This window comes from Amphiura filiformis, chromosome 4, assembly GCF_039555335.1.
Source record: "Amphiura filiformis chromosome 4, Afil_fr2py, whole genome shotgun sequence".
Lineage (NCBI taxonomy): Eukaryota > Metazoa > Echinodermata > Ophiuroidea > Amphilepidida > Amphiuridae > Amphiura > Amphiura filiformis.
The window spans coordinates 55,498,096-55,517,243 of NC_092631.1; the positions used below are offsets into that span (position 1 = coordinate 55,498,096).

The 19,148-nt window shown below is 37.1% G+C and overlaps 2 protein-coding genes across 3 annotated transcripts in view; one reads left to right on the top strand and one right to left on the bottom strand.

The window, feature by feature from the left end:
- The window catches only part of LOC140151086 (large ribosomal subunit protein uL5), an 84,536-nt gene that overhangs the window by 30,903 nt on the left and 34,485 nt on the right, over positions 1-19,148 (top strand). The window lies entirely within an intron of this gene.
- Positions 12,767-19,148, bottom strand: part of LOC140151085 (dynein regulatory complex protein 1-like) — a 31,572-nt gene continuing 25,190 nt past the window's right edge. For both annotated transcript variants that reach the window (XM_072173294.1, XM_072173293.1), the window contains exons 14-18: positions 18,175-18,240; positions 17,743-17,915; positions 15,650-15,706; positions 15,114-15,209; positions 12,767-14,574 (exon numbers count right to left, since the gene is read on the bottom strand). In XM_072173294.1, coding sequence (XP_072029395.1) covers positions 14,409-14,574; positions 15,114-15,209; positions 15,650-15,706; positions 17,743-17,915; positions 18,175-18,240 — 558 coding nt within the window. In that variant the 3' untranslated portion in view covers positions 12,767-14,408. The remainder of the gene's footprint in view (positions 14,575-15,113; positions 15,210-15,649; positions 15,707-17,742; positions 17,916-18,174; positions 18,241-19,148) is intronic.

Below are 19,148 nucleotides of genomic sequence, written 5' to 3' on the forward strand. Positions count from 1 at the left end.
CAGTAATGTCAAATAAAAACATAGTGCTTGGATGAACATTTTTTTTTAAAATCCTGGTGTTAAAATTAAGCATCAAATTGTGTCTTTAAGTGTGATATTTTTGATTTTTATAGGCCTTTAGTTCGCCCGTGAGCTTTTTACAGAATTCATTTTTAGCGTCTCAAACTAATATAGTTTGCTAAAGAAAGATATTTCCCACCTCTGTAAAGCACATCGTGTGGGTCTATATATTATAGTTTTGTCAGAATTTCCGTTTTGATTCCATAATTTTTGACTACCAGCTGAAAAAAATTCAAATCCACGCGTGAAATACTAGCATTGTGGATCGATATCTCTGGGTGCCCGGCCTGGATACAGTTTTGCCAGAACTTCAATATAGCAAAGAAATTACCTAGTGTTTCGGTATAGTGCCTTTTGTTTGTGTTTGTTTGAAATTGCTTAAACCCACCGAAAGTCATAATGAAGCAGCCAAAACAATACAAGGTTAAACACGGAAGTTTATAACAACCTATTATAATGACCTGAAGGAAAAATCATTTATGGCAACAATGAGCCTTGCATTGTAAGTCATGGTTAAAATGTGTTGAGTACCCACCCCACCCCCATAGGCCTACATAATATTACATACCGGTACCTTATAATATTTATATAGTACGGCTATAGCTATACATTTAGAAAGTAGGTCCTATAGCGCTAAATTATGACAAATAGGCCTACACAAACCCGAACGCAAGTCTGAAGGGTGTAATGAAAATGCCAACCCGCGATGGGGGGGGGGGGCGTCATTCAAAATTCACCTGGAGATAGGAGGGACAGGAAATTAAAATCCCCTATAATAACACGCTAATTTTTCTAGGTTTGGACAGTGGATTTTCCCATGGACCTCATCCTAGGTAAATAAATAAACAAACAAACAAACAAACAGACAAAATGGTTTTCATAATCATGGAATCCATAGCCCTATAAATTGAAATTGCAGGCTATCACGGGAGCAAATTTCCAAAATCCACCTCATTTACCAGAATTGGGGATTTGGGCTACCAAATCGCTGGTCAGGCAATCCTGGTTTTCAATGGAAAAGGGACCTGGGTTGACAACAATTGAAATATCGATTATTTCTGCTGGTTGCTCTCGAGGTAAAGTACTAAGTTTGACATTTTCGGAGCATGAAGGGAAAAGGGTAAAATAAAAACGGAAATTCTGACAAAACTATAATATATAGACCCACACGATGTGCTTTACAGAGGTGGGAAATATCTTTCTTTAGCAAACTATATTAGTTTGAGACGCTAAAAATGAATTCTGTAAAAAGCTCACGGGCGAACTAAAGGCCTATAAAAATCAAAAATATCACACTTAAAGACACAATTTGATGCTTAATTTTAACACCAGGATTTTAAAAAAATGTTCATCCAAGCACTATGTTTTTATTTGACATTACTGAAGAAAAAAAAAATTTTGCTTTATATTTGACCGAGAAGAAAATAAATTTCATAGCAAAAGGTGTATCTCGGAATTGTGCTGATTTTAACATGTATCGATCGACTTTTAGCGCGACTAAGCAGAACAAAAGAATCGGTTGTCCTGCGTTTAGACTGTTAGCCGCAGAGTAATTTTTGAACCGCCTTCTTTCAAAAAGTTGGATTCGCGATTTGCTGTGTTCTCCGTTCTTCGATTACAGTCCGCTACGAATTTCTACTCTCAAGAGAGCGTACCAAATTACTCTACGTTTTTATCATCCCAGTCTCTGTTCTTCCTTCGTATAACCGTTGACCAATTTTGAACATATTTGTAGAGTGCCCTCTAATGTTTACAGTCAAATGTTGCTGTAGTTAATACCCTTACATTAAAGTTACACTGTACGTATTAGGTTTTAAGTGTCAATTCCTTCAGAGACAGCCCGTCACCCGACAGTTTTGGATATTAATTTGATTTGCATGGTACTGTGTGTCCTGCGGGGCTCTTCGATTACAGTCCACTACGAATTTCTACTCTCAAGAGAGCGTACCGAATTACTCTACGTTTTATCATCCCAGTCTCTGTTCTTCCTTCGTATAACCGTTGACCAATTTTGAACATATTTGTAGAGTGCCCTCTAATGTTTACAGTCAAATGTTGCTGTAGTTAATACCCTTACATTAAAGTTACACTGTACGTATTAGGTTTTAAGTGTCAATTCCTTCAGAGACAGCCCGTCACCCGACAGTTTTGGATATTAATTTGATTTGCATGGTACTGTGTGTCCTGCGGGGCTCTTCGGTATTGGAACTCCATTATTTGCAAGTCTTCACTATGCAAGTACTATGCATCAGCCCTGCCGCGCGTGCCTCCTTTATCAAACTTTTATCCACTCCCGTAAATCATTGTTTAATTAAATCGCACCTAAATCCTCCACTATCTACAAATTCTGTTTTTACTTATTTCTGTCATTTTTGCTCGATTATCATTTCTGCATTCTATCTTTTAATCCTGCCGCTTTGGCCAAGGTTATATGCCAATAATTAACAGTCCCGTATCTTTTTTAGTGGTCACAAATCACAATGCACCTTTTTATAGATTATTTTCGTTGAAAGAAAAATCCCAAGGTCATGACTTTTGCTCTAGTTACTTATTGATTGTTGTAAACTGGATTACGCTATGAAAGTACACACCAATACGAAAGCACAAAGTTCTGTGGTTGAATTGGTAAACAATCAATTACCGTTTATATGTTTTCCTGAATGCAAATTACAAAATGAAACTTACTATATCTCATTACCTTTTAAACGTATTGTAAATTCAACTTGTTGTAACTATAAGCCATCTTACACCATTGCCAATATATAAGTTGTATATCTCATGTGCCTCTCTCCGCAAATATGTTGTCTGTGTCGTGAATGCTTAATTATAGGGTACGTAGCCAAACAATTCGAGCCTACATATCTTTGCCCTCCGTGAATGTTTTACTTTAATTAGACATATTCATGAAAAATGGGAAAAAACCCTGTTATTTCTTCCCATGCCGAAGCTTTACGCAACTAAATGATAGTAATATTACAATAGTACAATGGATAATTACTGACTACACGCATCAACAAATATAGGCTACAAGCAAAACGAAGGGTTTAGTTATGTATTCGAGCTTTAAGTTGGAGATCCAAGTACTTTCAAATAAATATTCCTTGTACAAATTATCATCGCCATAGATTATTTAGAATGAATCCGTTTATAATGCATATAACAGTATACTCTATACCAGTCTCGGTGTCAGAAAGTCCGTCATGGAGAAATCTGTTCCAGTCCGATCTGCTTAATAACGTGCATTGCATTCAGGTAGTTATTTCAATTGTACTTGTACTTACTCACAATGGCTCCAAATCCCGGCGTTAATGAAATGGCCAAACCAACTACCCACGTCTGGGTTGAAAACTGTTCACGAATATCAGGAAGAAGTACTCCTAAACTCTTCACTATACCCGTCTCCATAAACATCAACATGAAAGATGCAGAGAGCACCATCCAAGATCGACCCGTTTCTTTGCGACTCATACTGTAACATGTCTTGTCATACCTTTTCTGACTTTGTTTGCTGTGACAGAATAAATTAACTTTTATATAATGTTCCACACGATAGCCATGCGCCGCGCCGCTGTACAACCCCCGGCCCCCAACTAAACCTAAGAGCACACATAAGAGCTCATAAGTTGGTAACCATGCGTGTAGTCTGTTGGCTAAAGTAAAAAAGCAAATTTTTGGGTAGATTCTTGGCACCTATGCTTAAACACATCTAGAAACATCACTGATCCATTAACATTTAGAGCCTCCATTATAAATTTCAAAATGGCCGCCAATTTTTTTTAAATTACCAATTAACCATAACTATTCATTTAAATGTCATACAATTTTTACTATAGCAGCGTGGATTCTGATATTGGACTCTGTCATGTTTGACATTTGCTTAAAAAGTTACCTTTTTCAGAGTCTTCATTGAGCAGCGACGTAGCTTGACCACCCATCGGGTGGTCATGTGACCGGAGGATTGTAAACAAAACATCACTACGCTGAATGAAGACACCGTGATGGTATTGCAAGCTACGTCGCTGCTCAATGAAGACTCTGGAAAAGGTAACTTTTTAAGCAAATTTTTACTATATTTTATAAAAACTCATATAAAAGGGGTCAACGATTCATTGAAAACAAAATAAGAGCACTAGAAATACTCCAAATTAGCAAAAATCCAAGATGGCCGCCATATTTCATGCTTTTTACCTAAAATACCATAACTTTTGAACCAATAGACATAGGAAGATGATTTTGATGACTAGTACCATATGTTTTGGCATACGAGGATTCCAATAATATTTGTACACTGTTACTGCTGCCATTAGAACATCCACCGCACTTCCAATTTGTTACAAGTATATTAAAACTCATCTCTTTGTTTGATTATTTGCTTTCAATTACTATCTTGTTCTTTGAATTGTATTTATCATGTTTTTGTATGCCCTTTGCGCCTCCTGGGAAATATAAAAAGCATATTTTTAAATGCTATTTAACGTAAGGTAATGTATGAATCAGGGGTGTCAACGTTACTGATTAATTGTTCCTAATTGTCATTGCTTCAGTGATCTTCTAGATCTTCACCAATCATTGGTATGGTGGTGTAATGTTCAGACAGCTGTCGCCTTCCCCAATACATTTGCCAAGTTCGGTACAGACCACATTGTTTTCTCTGCATGCATGAGCACCTTCCCGAACACTTTGATTTCTTACACTCGGAGTTACACCTGACGAGATGCAGCAATGAGACCGGAGCTGGAGCAACTTGAGAAAGAACCTTCAGTAGCTTGTTGTCTAGGTGTCGCCATCCTAAGGTAAGAGGGTCAAGACAAAGTTGGGTCATACCATTATATCCCGGCGCCAGATATCAGCATGGACATGGGTACAGCGTATATGTTCAATCCATGGTTCCTGAGTCTGTAGCAGTTTGTCAACTTCTTGTTCATCTTATGAGTTGCTTGAATACACCATCTGAGCATCTTTGCTTGACCAATGCGGACTCCACTTGTACAGAAAAGAGAACACAGAAACTCAAGACCTTTGTCTTTGATACCTGTTGAGTCTTGAACGATGTAGGATTTAGTTCCCTCATCTCGCCTTTTCCGCCATTCTCTAACCTTCTCTAGTTAACTCGCACTTGACAATATCCTCCAGCCTTTGAGTCAGTGAGAAGCTCTTTGCAAGTTTTCACATTCATGACTGCCATCAATTCCTGCATAGCTAACTACTCCCATTCCATCAACTACATGACACGTCTCCGATCCCGCTTCAAACTCAGTAGGCTGTGCAGAAACTTGGGCTGTGTTAGATATGAAAAGATCCATGTGGTGCCAAAAGAACGTTGGTGTATGCAGACTCACGCATCTCAATTATTTCTTCCATATTTACACTCTTTCGAGAGTAAGATGCTTTTGATGACTAACCATATGTTTTGGCCAATGAGGATTCCCAAAATAACAACTTATTTATGATAGAACACTTTTTACTAGAGTCCAATCTTTCACTGTATCTACTTCACATGCTTGGAACGCCCGGTTGGAACGATCTACCTGTTACCATCAGAACGTCCGCCTCGTTTTCAACCAATTTGTAACAAGTATGTTTAAACTCATCACTTTGTTTCATTGTTTGCTTTCCATTACTTTCTTGTGCTTTGAATTATATATTTATCATGTTTTTGTACAAGCTTTGCACCTCCTGGGAAAAGCATAATTTTTAAATGCTATGTAATGTAATATATAATATGAAGCAAGGTTACCAACGTTATTACTGATTAATTGTTCGTTATTGTCATTGCTTCAATGATCTTCTAGAGCTGGGCCAATCTTGACCGCAGCTGGAGTAACCTGAAAAAGAACCGTTAGTAGCTTATTGTCTAGGTTTGCCACTCCAAGGTCAAGAGGGTCAAGACAAGTTGGGTTCAATACCATATCCTTGCGTCAGATATTAGCCTGACATGGGCACGGCGTATGTGCTCGATCCATGCTCCCGGTCCCAGAGTCGGTGGCAGCTTGTCAACTCCTTGTTCATCTTTGAGCTGCTTGAAACAAAAAAAACCTTGCTTGCCCAATGTGGACTCCACTTGGACAGAAAAGAGAGCAAAGAAACTCTTCACGTCCACGTAGAACTTCATCGAATGGTTCATCTCCTTCGCCAAGACAAGCTAGTGCTATCAGAATTGCAGGGGCTTGCCCCGGGGGCACTTCAATTTGAAATGGATATAGGTGTAGGGCTGGCGCTTTCGCACTAAGGGGCATTCGGTGAGAGCAACATGTAAAAAATATGGGGTCATTGGGTGAGAGCATGATTTTTGGCATTCGGTGAGAGCAAAATGTAAAAAATATGGGGTCATTGGGTGAGAACACTAGTGACCTTTTTTTTAAATGGAACCTTTGGGTGAGAACCAAAACAGCGCCACAAAAACCTCGAAAATCGAATTTCTAGTTCTAAATGGCTTCAAATTTCTTTATTTTTTCAAAATAAGTAACAAAATCAGTGATAAATGAAAGTTGCTGTTCAAATTGAACTTGTAAGGGTCTTTGGGTGACAGATCAAATGGAAAAATAGGGGTCTTCGGGTGACAGAGCGCGGAGCGAGCATGTGTTCGTAAAAAAATATGGGGTCTTTGGGTGACAGCGATGCTGAAAAAGGGGGTCTTAATAGCCCTACATACGCGTCACCTCCAAAGTTGGAGTGCCCCCCCCCCCGGGGGCTTGCCCTCATGAAAGTTGTAAAGCTTCATTTTTCCCTTTCCTTGGATTTGTCCTGTTGTATTAAGCCAGTTGATCAAAGCTGCTGATATCTCTGGGCCAAGCTTGTTATAGGCTGCAGGGAGACTTTGCACCGCTTTTGCTTGTATTCATATTCATAACTAGCAACAATATCTAGTAACAAATCCTTTGTGCTGTTGCTGGCGAGAAACATTAGGCAGATGTGCCCTATTTAGCGTTTTCTTTGCATATTTAATTATTTTCTTTTTTTTCACACGACTTACCCTGGTGAAAAATCAATAAAATTATTAAGTGTCCAAAGCTAACGTCAAATAGGACGCTTCCACCTGATGCATATTGTTGTCTTTGATGCCTGTTGAGTCCTTCATCGTACAATTACGCCATTCTCTAGTCTGTTCTTTTAGTGATGCTTTCTTTGTATATATAAATTGCACTTGACAATATCCTCGAGCCTTTGAGTCAATGAGTGTGACAAAGGATGTTACACTCCAATGGCCATGCCATGGAAACTGCATTTCCCATCTGGAGTGTTAACTTTCTTGTCAATGTTGTCATTGACGTTTGCTGCAAAAAAAACCATTGGAACACATATTTGCCAGATTGCTGGTTATTGCCCGGTCATCTCGAAAGAGTATAAATCTGGAAGAAATAATTGAGATGCGTGAGTCTGCATACACCAACGTTCTTTTATTTGGCACCGCATGGATCTTTTCATATCAGGACGGACAAGAGCACGGTGATATAGGTTCTGGAAGATCTGGTGGGAAATACCACAAGCTTCGATCTGCACAGCCTACTGAGTTTGAAGCGGGATCGGAGACGTAACGTGTAGTTGATGGAATGGGAGTAGTAAACTATGCAGGAATTGATGGCAGTCATGAATTTCAAAACTTGCAAAGAGCTTGCAACATCCTTCGTCAATCTCACTGACTCAAAGCTAAGGGCTTGAGGATATTGTCAAGTGCTAGTTATATTTGACAACTACACAAAGAAAGCATCACTGTAGGAGTCAAGGAAAAGGCGAGATGAGGGAACTAAATCCTACATCGTTCAAGACTCAACAGGTATCAAAGACAAAAAGATGTTTCTCGCAGCAGCAGCACAAAGGATTCGCTAATTCTCTACCTTTCCCATCAGCTCATCTACAGTAACGACAAGGTTATGACTGCAGCATGGCAGGAGGTCATGACGAATTATAAATGTGAAACAACGACAGCACACAGTGTCAGCACACAGGAAGAGTCGGACACCTCTACGATTTATCATGCTGTAGAAGTTGCAAGCAACAGGATGAATGTCCACATATATTCACAAGACACGGGTGTGCTACTTTTGGCTCTACGAAGAACACCACTACTTGGCAGCCAAGAAGGGATGCTTTGCAACTTTCCTGAATGCAAGTCCCGAATTTTCGTGATACACTGGCTGGTCTTGATGGCGAAGAAAATGAACCATCCGATAAAGTTCTATGTGGATGTGAAGAATTTCTTTGTTCTCTTTTCTGTCCGCATTGGTCAAGCAAAGATGCTCAGATGATTTTTGTTCAAGATGAACAAGAAGTTGACAAACTGCTACAGACTCAGGAACCATGGATTGAACATATATACGCTGTACCCATGTCCATGCTGATATCTGGCGCCGGGATATAATAGTATTGAATTCAACTTGTCTTGATCCTCTGACCTTAGGGTGGCGAAACCTAGACAACAAGCTACTGAAGGTTCTTTCTCAAGTTGCTCCAGCTCCGGTCTCATTGCGCCAAAAAAGTATCCTTACACTTGGAAAAATAATCACAATTCTAAAACTGAACCATGTTGGTATAAATGTGTTTTTTAATAGATGCACTATCTAATCCTGCACATTACGACACCACATTGAATCCCATGTGACCTCATGAAGTAAGTAAAGTTACAAGCAATTGAATAGACAAGGGTCCCGTTTTAAAAGTGACAAACTGGTATATACAAGGCACAAAAAGATTCCAACAAGAGCAACAAAGAGACAACACAATTTTTTCAATGAAACTTTACTTAAGGAGGTACTACACCCCTGGCCAATTTTGTGCCTATTTTTGCATTTTTCTCAAAAAGTATAGCTCATTGGTTACAAGTAAGATATGTATATTATAAGGGCAAGGACTGCAACTACTGCACTGAAAATTCAGCAACTCATGGCAAGTAGTTATTGATTTATGGATCAAATATTGGTTTTCCCTCATTTTTGACTGTAACTCCACAATTGTTGTCTGTGTTGAAATACAATTTCCAGTGCAGTTGATGTAGTCCTTGCCCCTATAATATACATATCTTACTTGTCACCAATGCGCTATAATTTTTGAGAAAAATGCAAAATTAGGCACAAAATTGGGCAGAGGTGTAGTACCCCTTAAAGCATTTTTTTTTATTTCAGTTTTTACTTTTCTGTACTTTTCATAACTTTCATTTTATTTGTCAGTTCTTTTGTTTCAGTATTCTTTTTTTTCCTTTTGTTTTAAATTAAGTCTAGTCCATGGAGTTTTTGAATAGGCGAGTTTGTCACTTTGAAAACTGGACCTTCATCTAATCAAATGCTTGTAACTTTACTTCTTGAAGTCACATTGGTTTCAATGGGGTGTCATAATGTGCCGAATGAGATAGGGCATCTATTAAACAAATAAATTTCCCCAAATATAGTTTAATTTTAAATTTAGGATTTTTCTTCCAAGTGTAAGGATACTTTTTTGGCGCAGTATAGCTTGGAAACTTGTTTTTCACTTGGTAAAAATACACAATTTTGACCACAATGTATGCTCTAACCACAATGAAATCAGCCACCAGACATTTTTTAAACTAAAAGGCCATGGTTACATCCTTCTAGATCAATATCTGTTTTTACTTATTCATCATTGGGGGTAAAAATACCAGAGTTTATTAAATTTATTTTAAAATTATTATTATGTTACACCCTATATAGATTTTGCCCACCCTGAATATTGTCTGTTTTTGTCACATATCAAATCCTTGTAATGTAAGCTTCCTAAAAATGTATACTTTCCTGTACATGATATGTACAAAATAAAAAGTTCAGTTGAATACAAATTTTACTATGTGAAACACTTTTTATGCCCAGTTCATGACATGCTACCTAATATGAATTTAACCTTAAAGATTAAGCAGATCAAAACTCTTCTGCATTATAATGGAAGTATTGTCTGGTAAAATCCTTTTGATAAAAACTTTTGCTTTGTCTAAGTTCATTTTTTAGCATCAAGGATTCATATCCCAGATTGTTATTAATCAGATTGACAAATTCATATATAATTTTCTTTGGAATAGTGGTAAAGGTTTTATTAGAAAACTTATTATCGGTGACATTGATGAAGGAGGATTGAAGATAGTGGATGTTAAACCAATTTTTCATGCTCAAAAAATTAAGTGGGCTAATAAAAATAACACGTCCCTTTCTGGTTGGAAATTCTTTTTATGGTAATTTTAGCCTCCAGAAAAAAAGAGAAAAAAGCCCGACGACCAACCCTACTTGAAAGGTCCGTCCGTCTGTAGAACAGGGTTTTTTCGTTGCATAATGAGCCACAAGTCTCCATTATTAAGATAAAATTCTTCATGCATCTTGTTGCTTAAATATCATAGAACTTGATAAACACATTTCAATTTCTTCAAACATTAAACTCATCAAAACACAATGACGTGTGTACTTCTTTAATTTAAATACATTTATTAATATATTTCACAACTTCATTCTTGTGTAAATGCTGTACATATAAAACAATTTTTATCTACATGTGGACGGAAATAGTTATAATAAACAGCTTGTACTATGCATTGTCTTAATACATGTGATGGGATGATAATATTAATACACTAGATGGAGGCACTTTTCAATCAATCTCAACTATGTTTACATTTAAGCTGCAATCAAATTGTAGGGTGCACATAAATAAAAGGCAATTTCTTGATGAAAATAAGTTAATACGAGGGGCGGTCAATAAGTTCGTAGAACAAGGTACTTGAAAGAGTACTAGCCAAATTCTTTGTATCTCACTCTTGAGCATGGTCACTACAAACTTTAATGCACCCGTCACATTTTTTCTTGAAACCTTCTATGTCAACAAAATGGAAGTCTTCCGATAGCTCCTTGAGCCACTCTTCAGTGAAGGCTCACCAGCATTGATCACCAGCAAACCTGATATTATGAAGGTAGGACTTAAAATTCTAAAATAGGTTTCACTAACTGGAGGCACTGCCTGAACCACAATGTGGTTACTTTAGTTAACTGACCCCTCTGTCGTGAATGGCAGCTTGACAAACTAAGAATAGCGTACAGAACACAATCCGAGAACGGTCACATTCCTACCATCAGCTTTCTTCACATGATGGCTTGCCTCAATTTTGCTATCAAAATTGTATGATATATGCCTATGATTATACTTTCATTTGGCAAATTATCTGTCATCAAAACTCTCCCTGGATCTCAGAAACAGCGATGAAGACCTTGCACTATATTTTGACCGAGTGATGATCTTCTTAAGGGTGGGAGATCCATGTGCTTCCACTAAATGCACTTGCAATTCCAGTAATTAATGTATGTCTTATCACCTTTAGCCACATATAGATTAAACTTGCCTCTGTCCTCATTCTAAGTGTATAGAAGGTGTGGACCTGAATATGTCAATTGGTATCAATTTTGTACATGAAGATTCTGAGACCCCATCTAGAAGACACCCTGGAATACCCATGTTAATGGATTAATGTTGAAAACACATTCATCAAAGTTGTCATATTTTGTGGCTATCTAATCTTTCTTATTTGGCTCTTTATTCATTATCACTGCCACTGTACCAGCACGTATATCACTAGTGGTGACGTCAGCAAGTCTTTTGGACCTTGGATGATCTTCAAGGATGATCATTCCGTTCTTGAACTCTAAGAACCATTTTGTTGTTGTTAAATACCAAGGACTTCATTACCATTTACAGCAACTGTACATTGTTAAATTTCATTTGAGTTTTCACTGCCTGCCGCAGAAATTTCCATAATAGAGAGGTTGCGAAATGACGTTACTTTAACTTTAACTTTAACGTCTAGAGGATTATAGAGGATTATGTATTCAAAACCACCTTGGTTTTGAATACATAATCCTCTATAATCCTCTAGACGTTAAAGTTAAGTTTTGAATACATAATCCTCTATAATCCTCTAGACGTTAAAGTTAAAGTTAAAGTAACGTCATTTCGCAACCTCTCTATTGACCCTGTATTCACTTCTGGTAGTACCTGTGAATTTGTGGAGGTAGGCTTCCTTTGAAGGGTGTCCTGCCCACATACAGTGATGCAAAAATATAATATCTTTGCAGTAATGTTTTGAAGGAACAAGCTTTCAAATGAGACTAAATTCGATACCGTGCGACAAAGTAGCATACCGAGTTCTACGAACTTTTTGACCGCCCCTCGTAAGTTCTAAAACACCGTTATAAATCATAAGTTCCAATGATTTATAAATGTGTTTAAAAAATGGGGCACCAGGAGCAAATTTGTTCGATCTTTGGATTGACAGTTGATGCTGCTTCGATACTTGTTATTAATGAACTAACACCTAATTAGTCAGAATTAATGCTAAATTTATATTGATCATTGTCAATACAGCTAAAGATTCATATGTTATCACAATTAACAATGGTCAATTAATTGATTTCATAAATAATTAGGATCGGCCAAGCATCGATGGTCAATCGAAAGATCAAACTAATTTGTTTCTATTGCCTTAGTTTTGGCTATGGCACAGACATCACTCCTCCCCCTGAGTTTTTTATGCATAGGCTTACTATTTGCCTATTGCACGGTTCGGCCATATGCGTCGAGAGCCTGGAACTGGCAATAGACATGAAAGGAAGTATTACATAACTTTACGCAATGTTATATGATTGGTTCAATTCCCATTCATGCATGCTGCCAGATCAAGGCTCTCCTTGCATCATGGCAGCACCATGAAATGGGTGAAAAGATGCACAGGCTTAGAAAGTTTCTTTAGTGTGAAGTTTAGTAAAGGCATAATTGCTTTACATACCAAGGAAAGGCAAACCAATCAATTAAAAATTATGACAAATATTACAGCAATTCAATTGTCTGTATTTGTATGCTAAATCTGTCACAAGATATAACTGAAAAAATTCCATTCAGCCAACATTTTACTGATACCATCTTGTTGCCTTAATCGTGACAAACATGTCATTAAGTTCACTTACCTGTGAAACATCTCTTTTTCTGACAACAGTATAACAGTCTGGATTGCCAATTCTTGGCCAAGCTCAAACTTACCTGTAGCATCAATGTAGCGTACTAAGCGTGCATGTAATGTAAGGCGGGTGCATGCTTTCTTCTGTACCGCACTATGTGCGTGTGTGTTTATCGCAGAGCCACTAGCATTTCGAGTGTTCGAGCTTGGCCAAGAATTACCTGATTTACCTGTAATTGTATATCCTTGTATGTGGATTCTTGTTACGATTATACCCAGCATGTAATTATTTTAAAATTATACTGACAGCACAAAGTCAATTGTCCCTGTGTGGACGATAAAGGTCATATCTTTCATATAGGGGGTGTATGAATTTCAATTGGAATTGCACATTTTAATGTGCAATTCAAGCCAATATTAAATTTTTAAAGCATATCTTCTTGGGAAAATAATGACTGTTTAATTGAAACCAAACATATTGTCAATGAGAAATATGGTGATAGAAAAGTGTTTTCCTCAATTGCCAATGATATTTAATCATCCATCAACTCCAACATTTAGTTCTGTCCTAAAGTTTGTTCGGCTTATAAGGCGGAAATTATTCAGCTTTTGTTACTGCGCGCATCAATAAAGTCCCAACTCACACTCGCGTAAATTCACATAAACATGCGCTAGTCATGCATTATGCAACGCACACCTAGCGTAAGCATTGCGCCCAACAGCGTGCACGCCACTCTATATCAATACACAGTGTTATTTTTTTCCCCTTATACAAGCCGAACAAACTTTAGTCAACTCAATTTTGTAAGAAAATAAAGATTTATTTTTTCTGCAAACATAAAACCTCTTGTGACTTGTAACTGGTATGGCTAATGCCTCAGCCGCATTAGATGTTTTACTATATCACCTTTGCACATAACATGCATTAGAGCTGATACCATCCTGGAAAGTTATTGTCTCTGTCAATTTGGACGGATTGTAACATGTATCAACTAGATACACACACACTTTAATAGCTGCTAATTGGGATATTCCATTCGAAATCCACACTGCCCCTATGGGAGATTTTGGAAATATCTCTAACAGGGTAGTTTAAATTTTAAATGGAATTAACATATTAGGCAGTTCCATTAGAATTTCATAGACCCTTTAAAGAAAGATTCAACCTGAATCTTCCACAGAGGGAAGGTGCATTTCAATGAAGCTGCCTAATATGCTCATTCCATTTGAAAAATCATACTCCCCCTGTGGAATATATTTCCAAAATCTTCCACAGGGGTCATGTGGATTTTAAATGGAATAGCCCATTTGACAATATTTACATAATCTGTGATATAATACTTAATGAAGTATAAAATACTGATTCACTTAGTGTCTGTAGCATAACACCAAGTTTGCAGCTACCCATTGTTTATGCATTTGGAACATCCAGGTTAAGAACTCGAGTTGGTGGTATTTCAAGTTCTTGGTTGACTTTGGAGTTGATATACTGATGTAGGAGCATTCTTAATTCTGCATTCTGCTGGCGTAGGGCATCTGTCTCTGTGATTAGTGTGGTGCGGGTCCCTAGGCAATCACTGTAAATAAATACAAATTTAAAAATAATATTGAAGGCAGTGTTTTCTCTCAATTTACTTCCAACACATAAGTAATTTTTAAGATTGGTTGTCATCATTCAATAAGTATATTTAAAAATAAACATTAAAAAAAATGTTTATTGATATAATTCCCGTCGATCATGCCACTGTTTTCCATGTTTAGTGTATTCATAATGTTATATTTCAAACCTACTATTTCAGCTGCATATTACTTGCTGGGAGGGAACAAAATTGATAAAAAGCTGTAATGTGGATCTTTCTTTGGCCCAGTTTTAGGCCACAGCTGTTCTAATTTTGACCCATTTTAGCATTCAAATTTCCAATTGTTGGGCGCATCTGTCCAGGTATAGTCATTTTAGTAGCGGGGCAGCGGGATGATTTGGAAACTTCACCCTCCTAGCTCAGTGGCCCAGGAACACCCCTTGTCCATTATAGTCGAATGCTGGACATGGTGACACTGGATGGTAATTGTAGGGCCACATCAAAAGTTGTAGACAACTTTGAAGTTATAAACTCACCTGTATTTTTCTAAAGCTTCTAACAAAGCTTTCCACACTTTCTCTTGGTTCTCAGACAATACTGATGGAAACGATTCCCAATATGGCTTGTCCTCACTGAAACATTCAAAATAATATCAAAAATAGGCTCATTATGTGAAGGCTTGCAAATGAAGGGGTACAGAATGGGATTTATGATGCTTGTTTTTATAGGTTATCACTTGAAACTCTCACTTTATATGGATGGAAACGGTATCCCATGCCCCCGAGGTAAATTAAATTTTAAGGTAGCGATATTACATGTTAAGTACTTTAAACTTTGCAGACTTGTAAAACTTAAAAACATTTTTAATCTGAGAAAGGTTTTTAACACAAGTCTCCACATACGTAAATGACAGCCAGTCAAAACATTTCACTGACCATCCCGGATTTGAACCTGGGACATTCGGATCACCAGACCGATGCTCTACCAAATGAGCTAATGAGTCAGATGGAGAAGAGCAGTGATGTTATTATCTATAGGCCTTCAGTTTAAATCGTTTACAAATGTGACTCACCTGTCGTCTCTTTCCTCCCCTGATATAATACGGAATGTCTGGTGCTTCACCTTTTCCCTATGAAATCAAATAAAGAAGAATTATTTAAATAAATTTAGTTAGACATTAAGCATTATTAATTTGGAAATTTCAATGACTAATTTCAACACTTTACAGAATTTGTTATCTAAAGGTGGTACTACAACCCCTGATAAATTTTGTGACTAATTTTGCATTTTTCTCCAAAAATAACTACATACTGGTAAAAAAAGTTATGTATATTATAGGGGCAAGGAATCCAATTGCTTCACTGAAATTTCAGTGATTCAAGACAAGTGGTTCATTATAATATAATAGAAATGAGGTACATTCTAGCGGTACCTCTTTTCTTATCATATATAACGTACCACTTGTCTTGAGTCACTGAGATTCCAGTGTAGTAACTGGATTTCTTGCCCCTACATGTATAATATACATAACTTTTGTTACCAGTGTGTTATTATTTTTTGAGAAAAATGCAAAAATAGTCAAATTTATTAAGGTTGGTCTGAACCCTGAATTATGGAAACTTCCGGGCCTCATAACTTCTAAAATGTTGGTCTAAAGTATATAAAAGTATACATATTTAGAATGGCAAAGACTTGATAAGTTCAGCTGTGAGGTCAAATTTGGGCCAAAATGGCACTTTTGGCCTAAAATCTAAAAATAACGGTTTTGGCCCACTTCTTTTGTGCACCATAACAAAAAATTCTTGGGCCAAAATTTTTTTTATTAATTTTTAAAAACTAGATCAAAATATCTAGGACCCGTTTTTTCATTTTTTTGAATTTCGACTAACTTTGAGAAATTTGCCCCAAAAATGGTCAAAAAATGTTGATTTTTCAAAAAAATCATAAAAAAGCCCGATTTTGGCACAAATTTCAAATATTTTTGGTGAAATTGGTCAAAATTCAAAAAATGAAAAACGGGTCCTAGATATTTTGATCTAGTTTTTAAAATTAATAAAATTAAATTTTGGCCCAAGAAATTTTTTTGTTATGGTGCACAAAAAAGAAGTGGGCCAAAACCGTTATTTTAGGGATTTTGGGCCAAAAAAAGTGCCATTTTGGCCCAAATTTGACCTCACAGATGAACTTATCCAGTCTTTGCCATTCTAAATATGTATACTTTTATATACTTTAGACAAACAATTTAGAAGTTATGAGGCCCGAAAGTTTCCATAATTCCAGGGTTCAGACCAACCTTAAGGGGTGTAGTACCACCTTAAAAGCCCAATCCACTGTTTAAAGGAGTAGGATCCAATCATTATCAGCAACCTCATCACCACTTTTTCTCCATCAAAGTAGAAAGTCCAAATTTTTCTCATTGACCTGTTGAATATTATAGCTGAAAAATGTTTTATATGGATTTTGTAAGCCAGAATGTGTCAAAAGTGGAATCACACAGTATTCAATGGGGACTTCAAATGTATATTTTTGGTGCTCATAATCAAAAAAGAATGAAATGTCATCAGATTGAAACTTCATCAGAAGGGAGAGTGGGGGTCAGTCAACCATAGTGGAAATAGTACCGAAAAGATTCACCTAAATGGTGCTATGGGCTGCCTTGTCATTAAGTGGACTTTTAGGCAAAACCTATAAGTGCCCTCCCATAAAATTCCTACTAGCAAATAAGGACACAGAACCTTAATTCTTGTTTGGATTTTAGAGCTCTCTATTTACACATGAAATTTACTCCAAGGCAAAGGAGCCCAAGTGTGCCATTAGGCGAATCTTTACGGTATATTGAAATCGGTCAATCCTCCCATAATAAGTCCTCCAGGGGTAGAATTTTGTTTCATCTTATGAGAACCCATTTGGCTGGCTTCCAGCCACAGCATTTGACAATAATCTATAAAAATTTCTTTAGATTCATACAAATCAGTTATAGAAAATCTCTACAAAAATTGATTCTCGCTGAATTGCAAGACATGAGTCCTCATGTCTACGTAGTACTCATCACCTATTCAAATCATCATGTTTACTACTCAAACATATTTTTACAATTAGAATTAAATACAATAGTAAGTCAACATTATAGAATATGAATCCCACACAGCTCATTAGTTAGCTTACTTTGTTGGTTTCCGATGTTCATTAACAAACTCTCTGATTGCCTTGAACACATCATTAGGATGGATTAGATCAGAGCCGTCTGATCTGATGGAACGTATTGACCCAGCATCATCTTGGAAGCCTGCTGTTGCCTGCATGATTTCTGCATCTAAATCACCTTCATCAAACTCATCCTGTAACGAGTGAATCAAAGGTAACATGAATTTAAATGGAATAGCCCAAAAGTAGGGTTTGAAAAAGGTTGTATTTCGTTAAAAAGTAGAGCCCAGTTGAAGTGGATTTTGTGTGAACCAGAAGCTAGTTTGCTCCCAGTCAACTTTGAGAAGCTATCAGGTCATGGTAACTGATGGGCAAATAGAGCCTGGGAGCCTCTTTCTCTTTTCCCTTAGAAACTACCATGAATATTAAATATTAAATACTAGTAATACTCACCTGTTCTTCCTCCTGTGGTTTGCCACTAATCTTGGCCTTCATCTCTTCGGCTATAGCTCCTAGATTCTGTTGTGAAGAAATATAAGATCTTTGTCATTGAAAAAACGTACACAAGATTATGACAATAACTACTCTGGTTGAATTTACAGGTTGACATGCTTGGCTGAAAAAAAACCCTCCAAAAGAGTTATTTTCTCAGTTAACCCTGTAGAACACCATTGCCCATCCAAGGAAGTCACAACCCCAAGAGAAATTATGATTAGGGTCATGGTGACAAATTTTCTGAAGCTGCCCTCCCAACAACTGCCACATGTATCCCCCATCAAGTACACCCATAACATCAAGAACATCATCTTGTTAATGAGTGTGCCACTATCTTCAGACCCTGCAATTTGGATTTGAAAATAATATTTTGACATTTTACTAATACTAGCGGGACACCCGCGCTTCGCGCGGGTCCCCGCTAGATGAGTAAATGGGAGCGTTCACTAAAACAGGAGCAATTACTGAACAGATGGAATCATTGAAAAGGTAAATTTTATTTATCTAAACCTGGCCTCCTTGGGCCTTCATTTCCTTTTTAGCTTCTTTCTTTCTTTTGAGTTTCTTCTACATGGGCCAATTTTGTTCCATTTAAAAAAATTTTTGCTGCTTAGCTTGTGATTTCCCGTTTCCATGTTAGGCCTATATTATTTGTTTAATTCTGTTCTCAGTTAGCTTTTTAATTTATATTTCCTGATTAGTTCCTTTTTTTCCTTCTTTAGCCTATTTTATTCCCGTTTTCATTTTCTTTTGATAACCCACATACCCGTACCTTTTTTGTCCTCATTTCCTTATAGATTTATATAGTACCGCTTCATGCTGTTTAGGCCTATAGGCCTACTTTTTAACAAACACTGACAACTTCCGTATTATCATGTCCACTGGTGGCTCGCAAGTCGTGTGGCTCTGCGCCGTTCTGTACGCATTGGCGT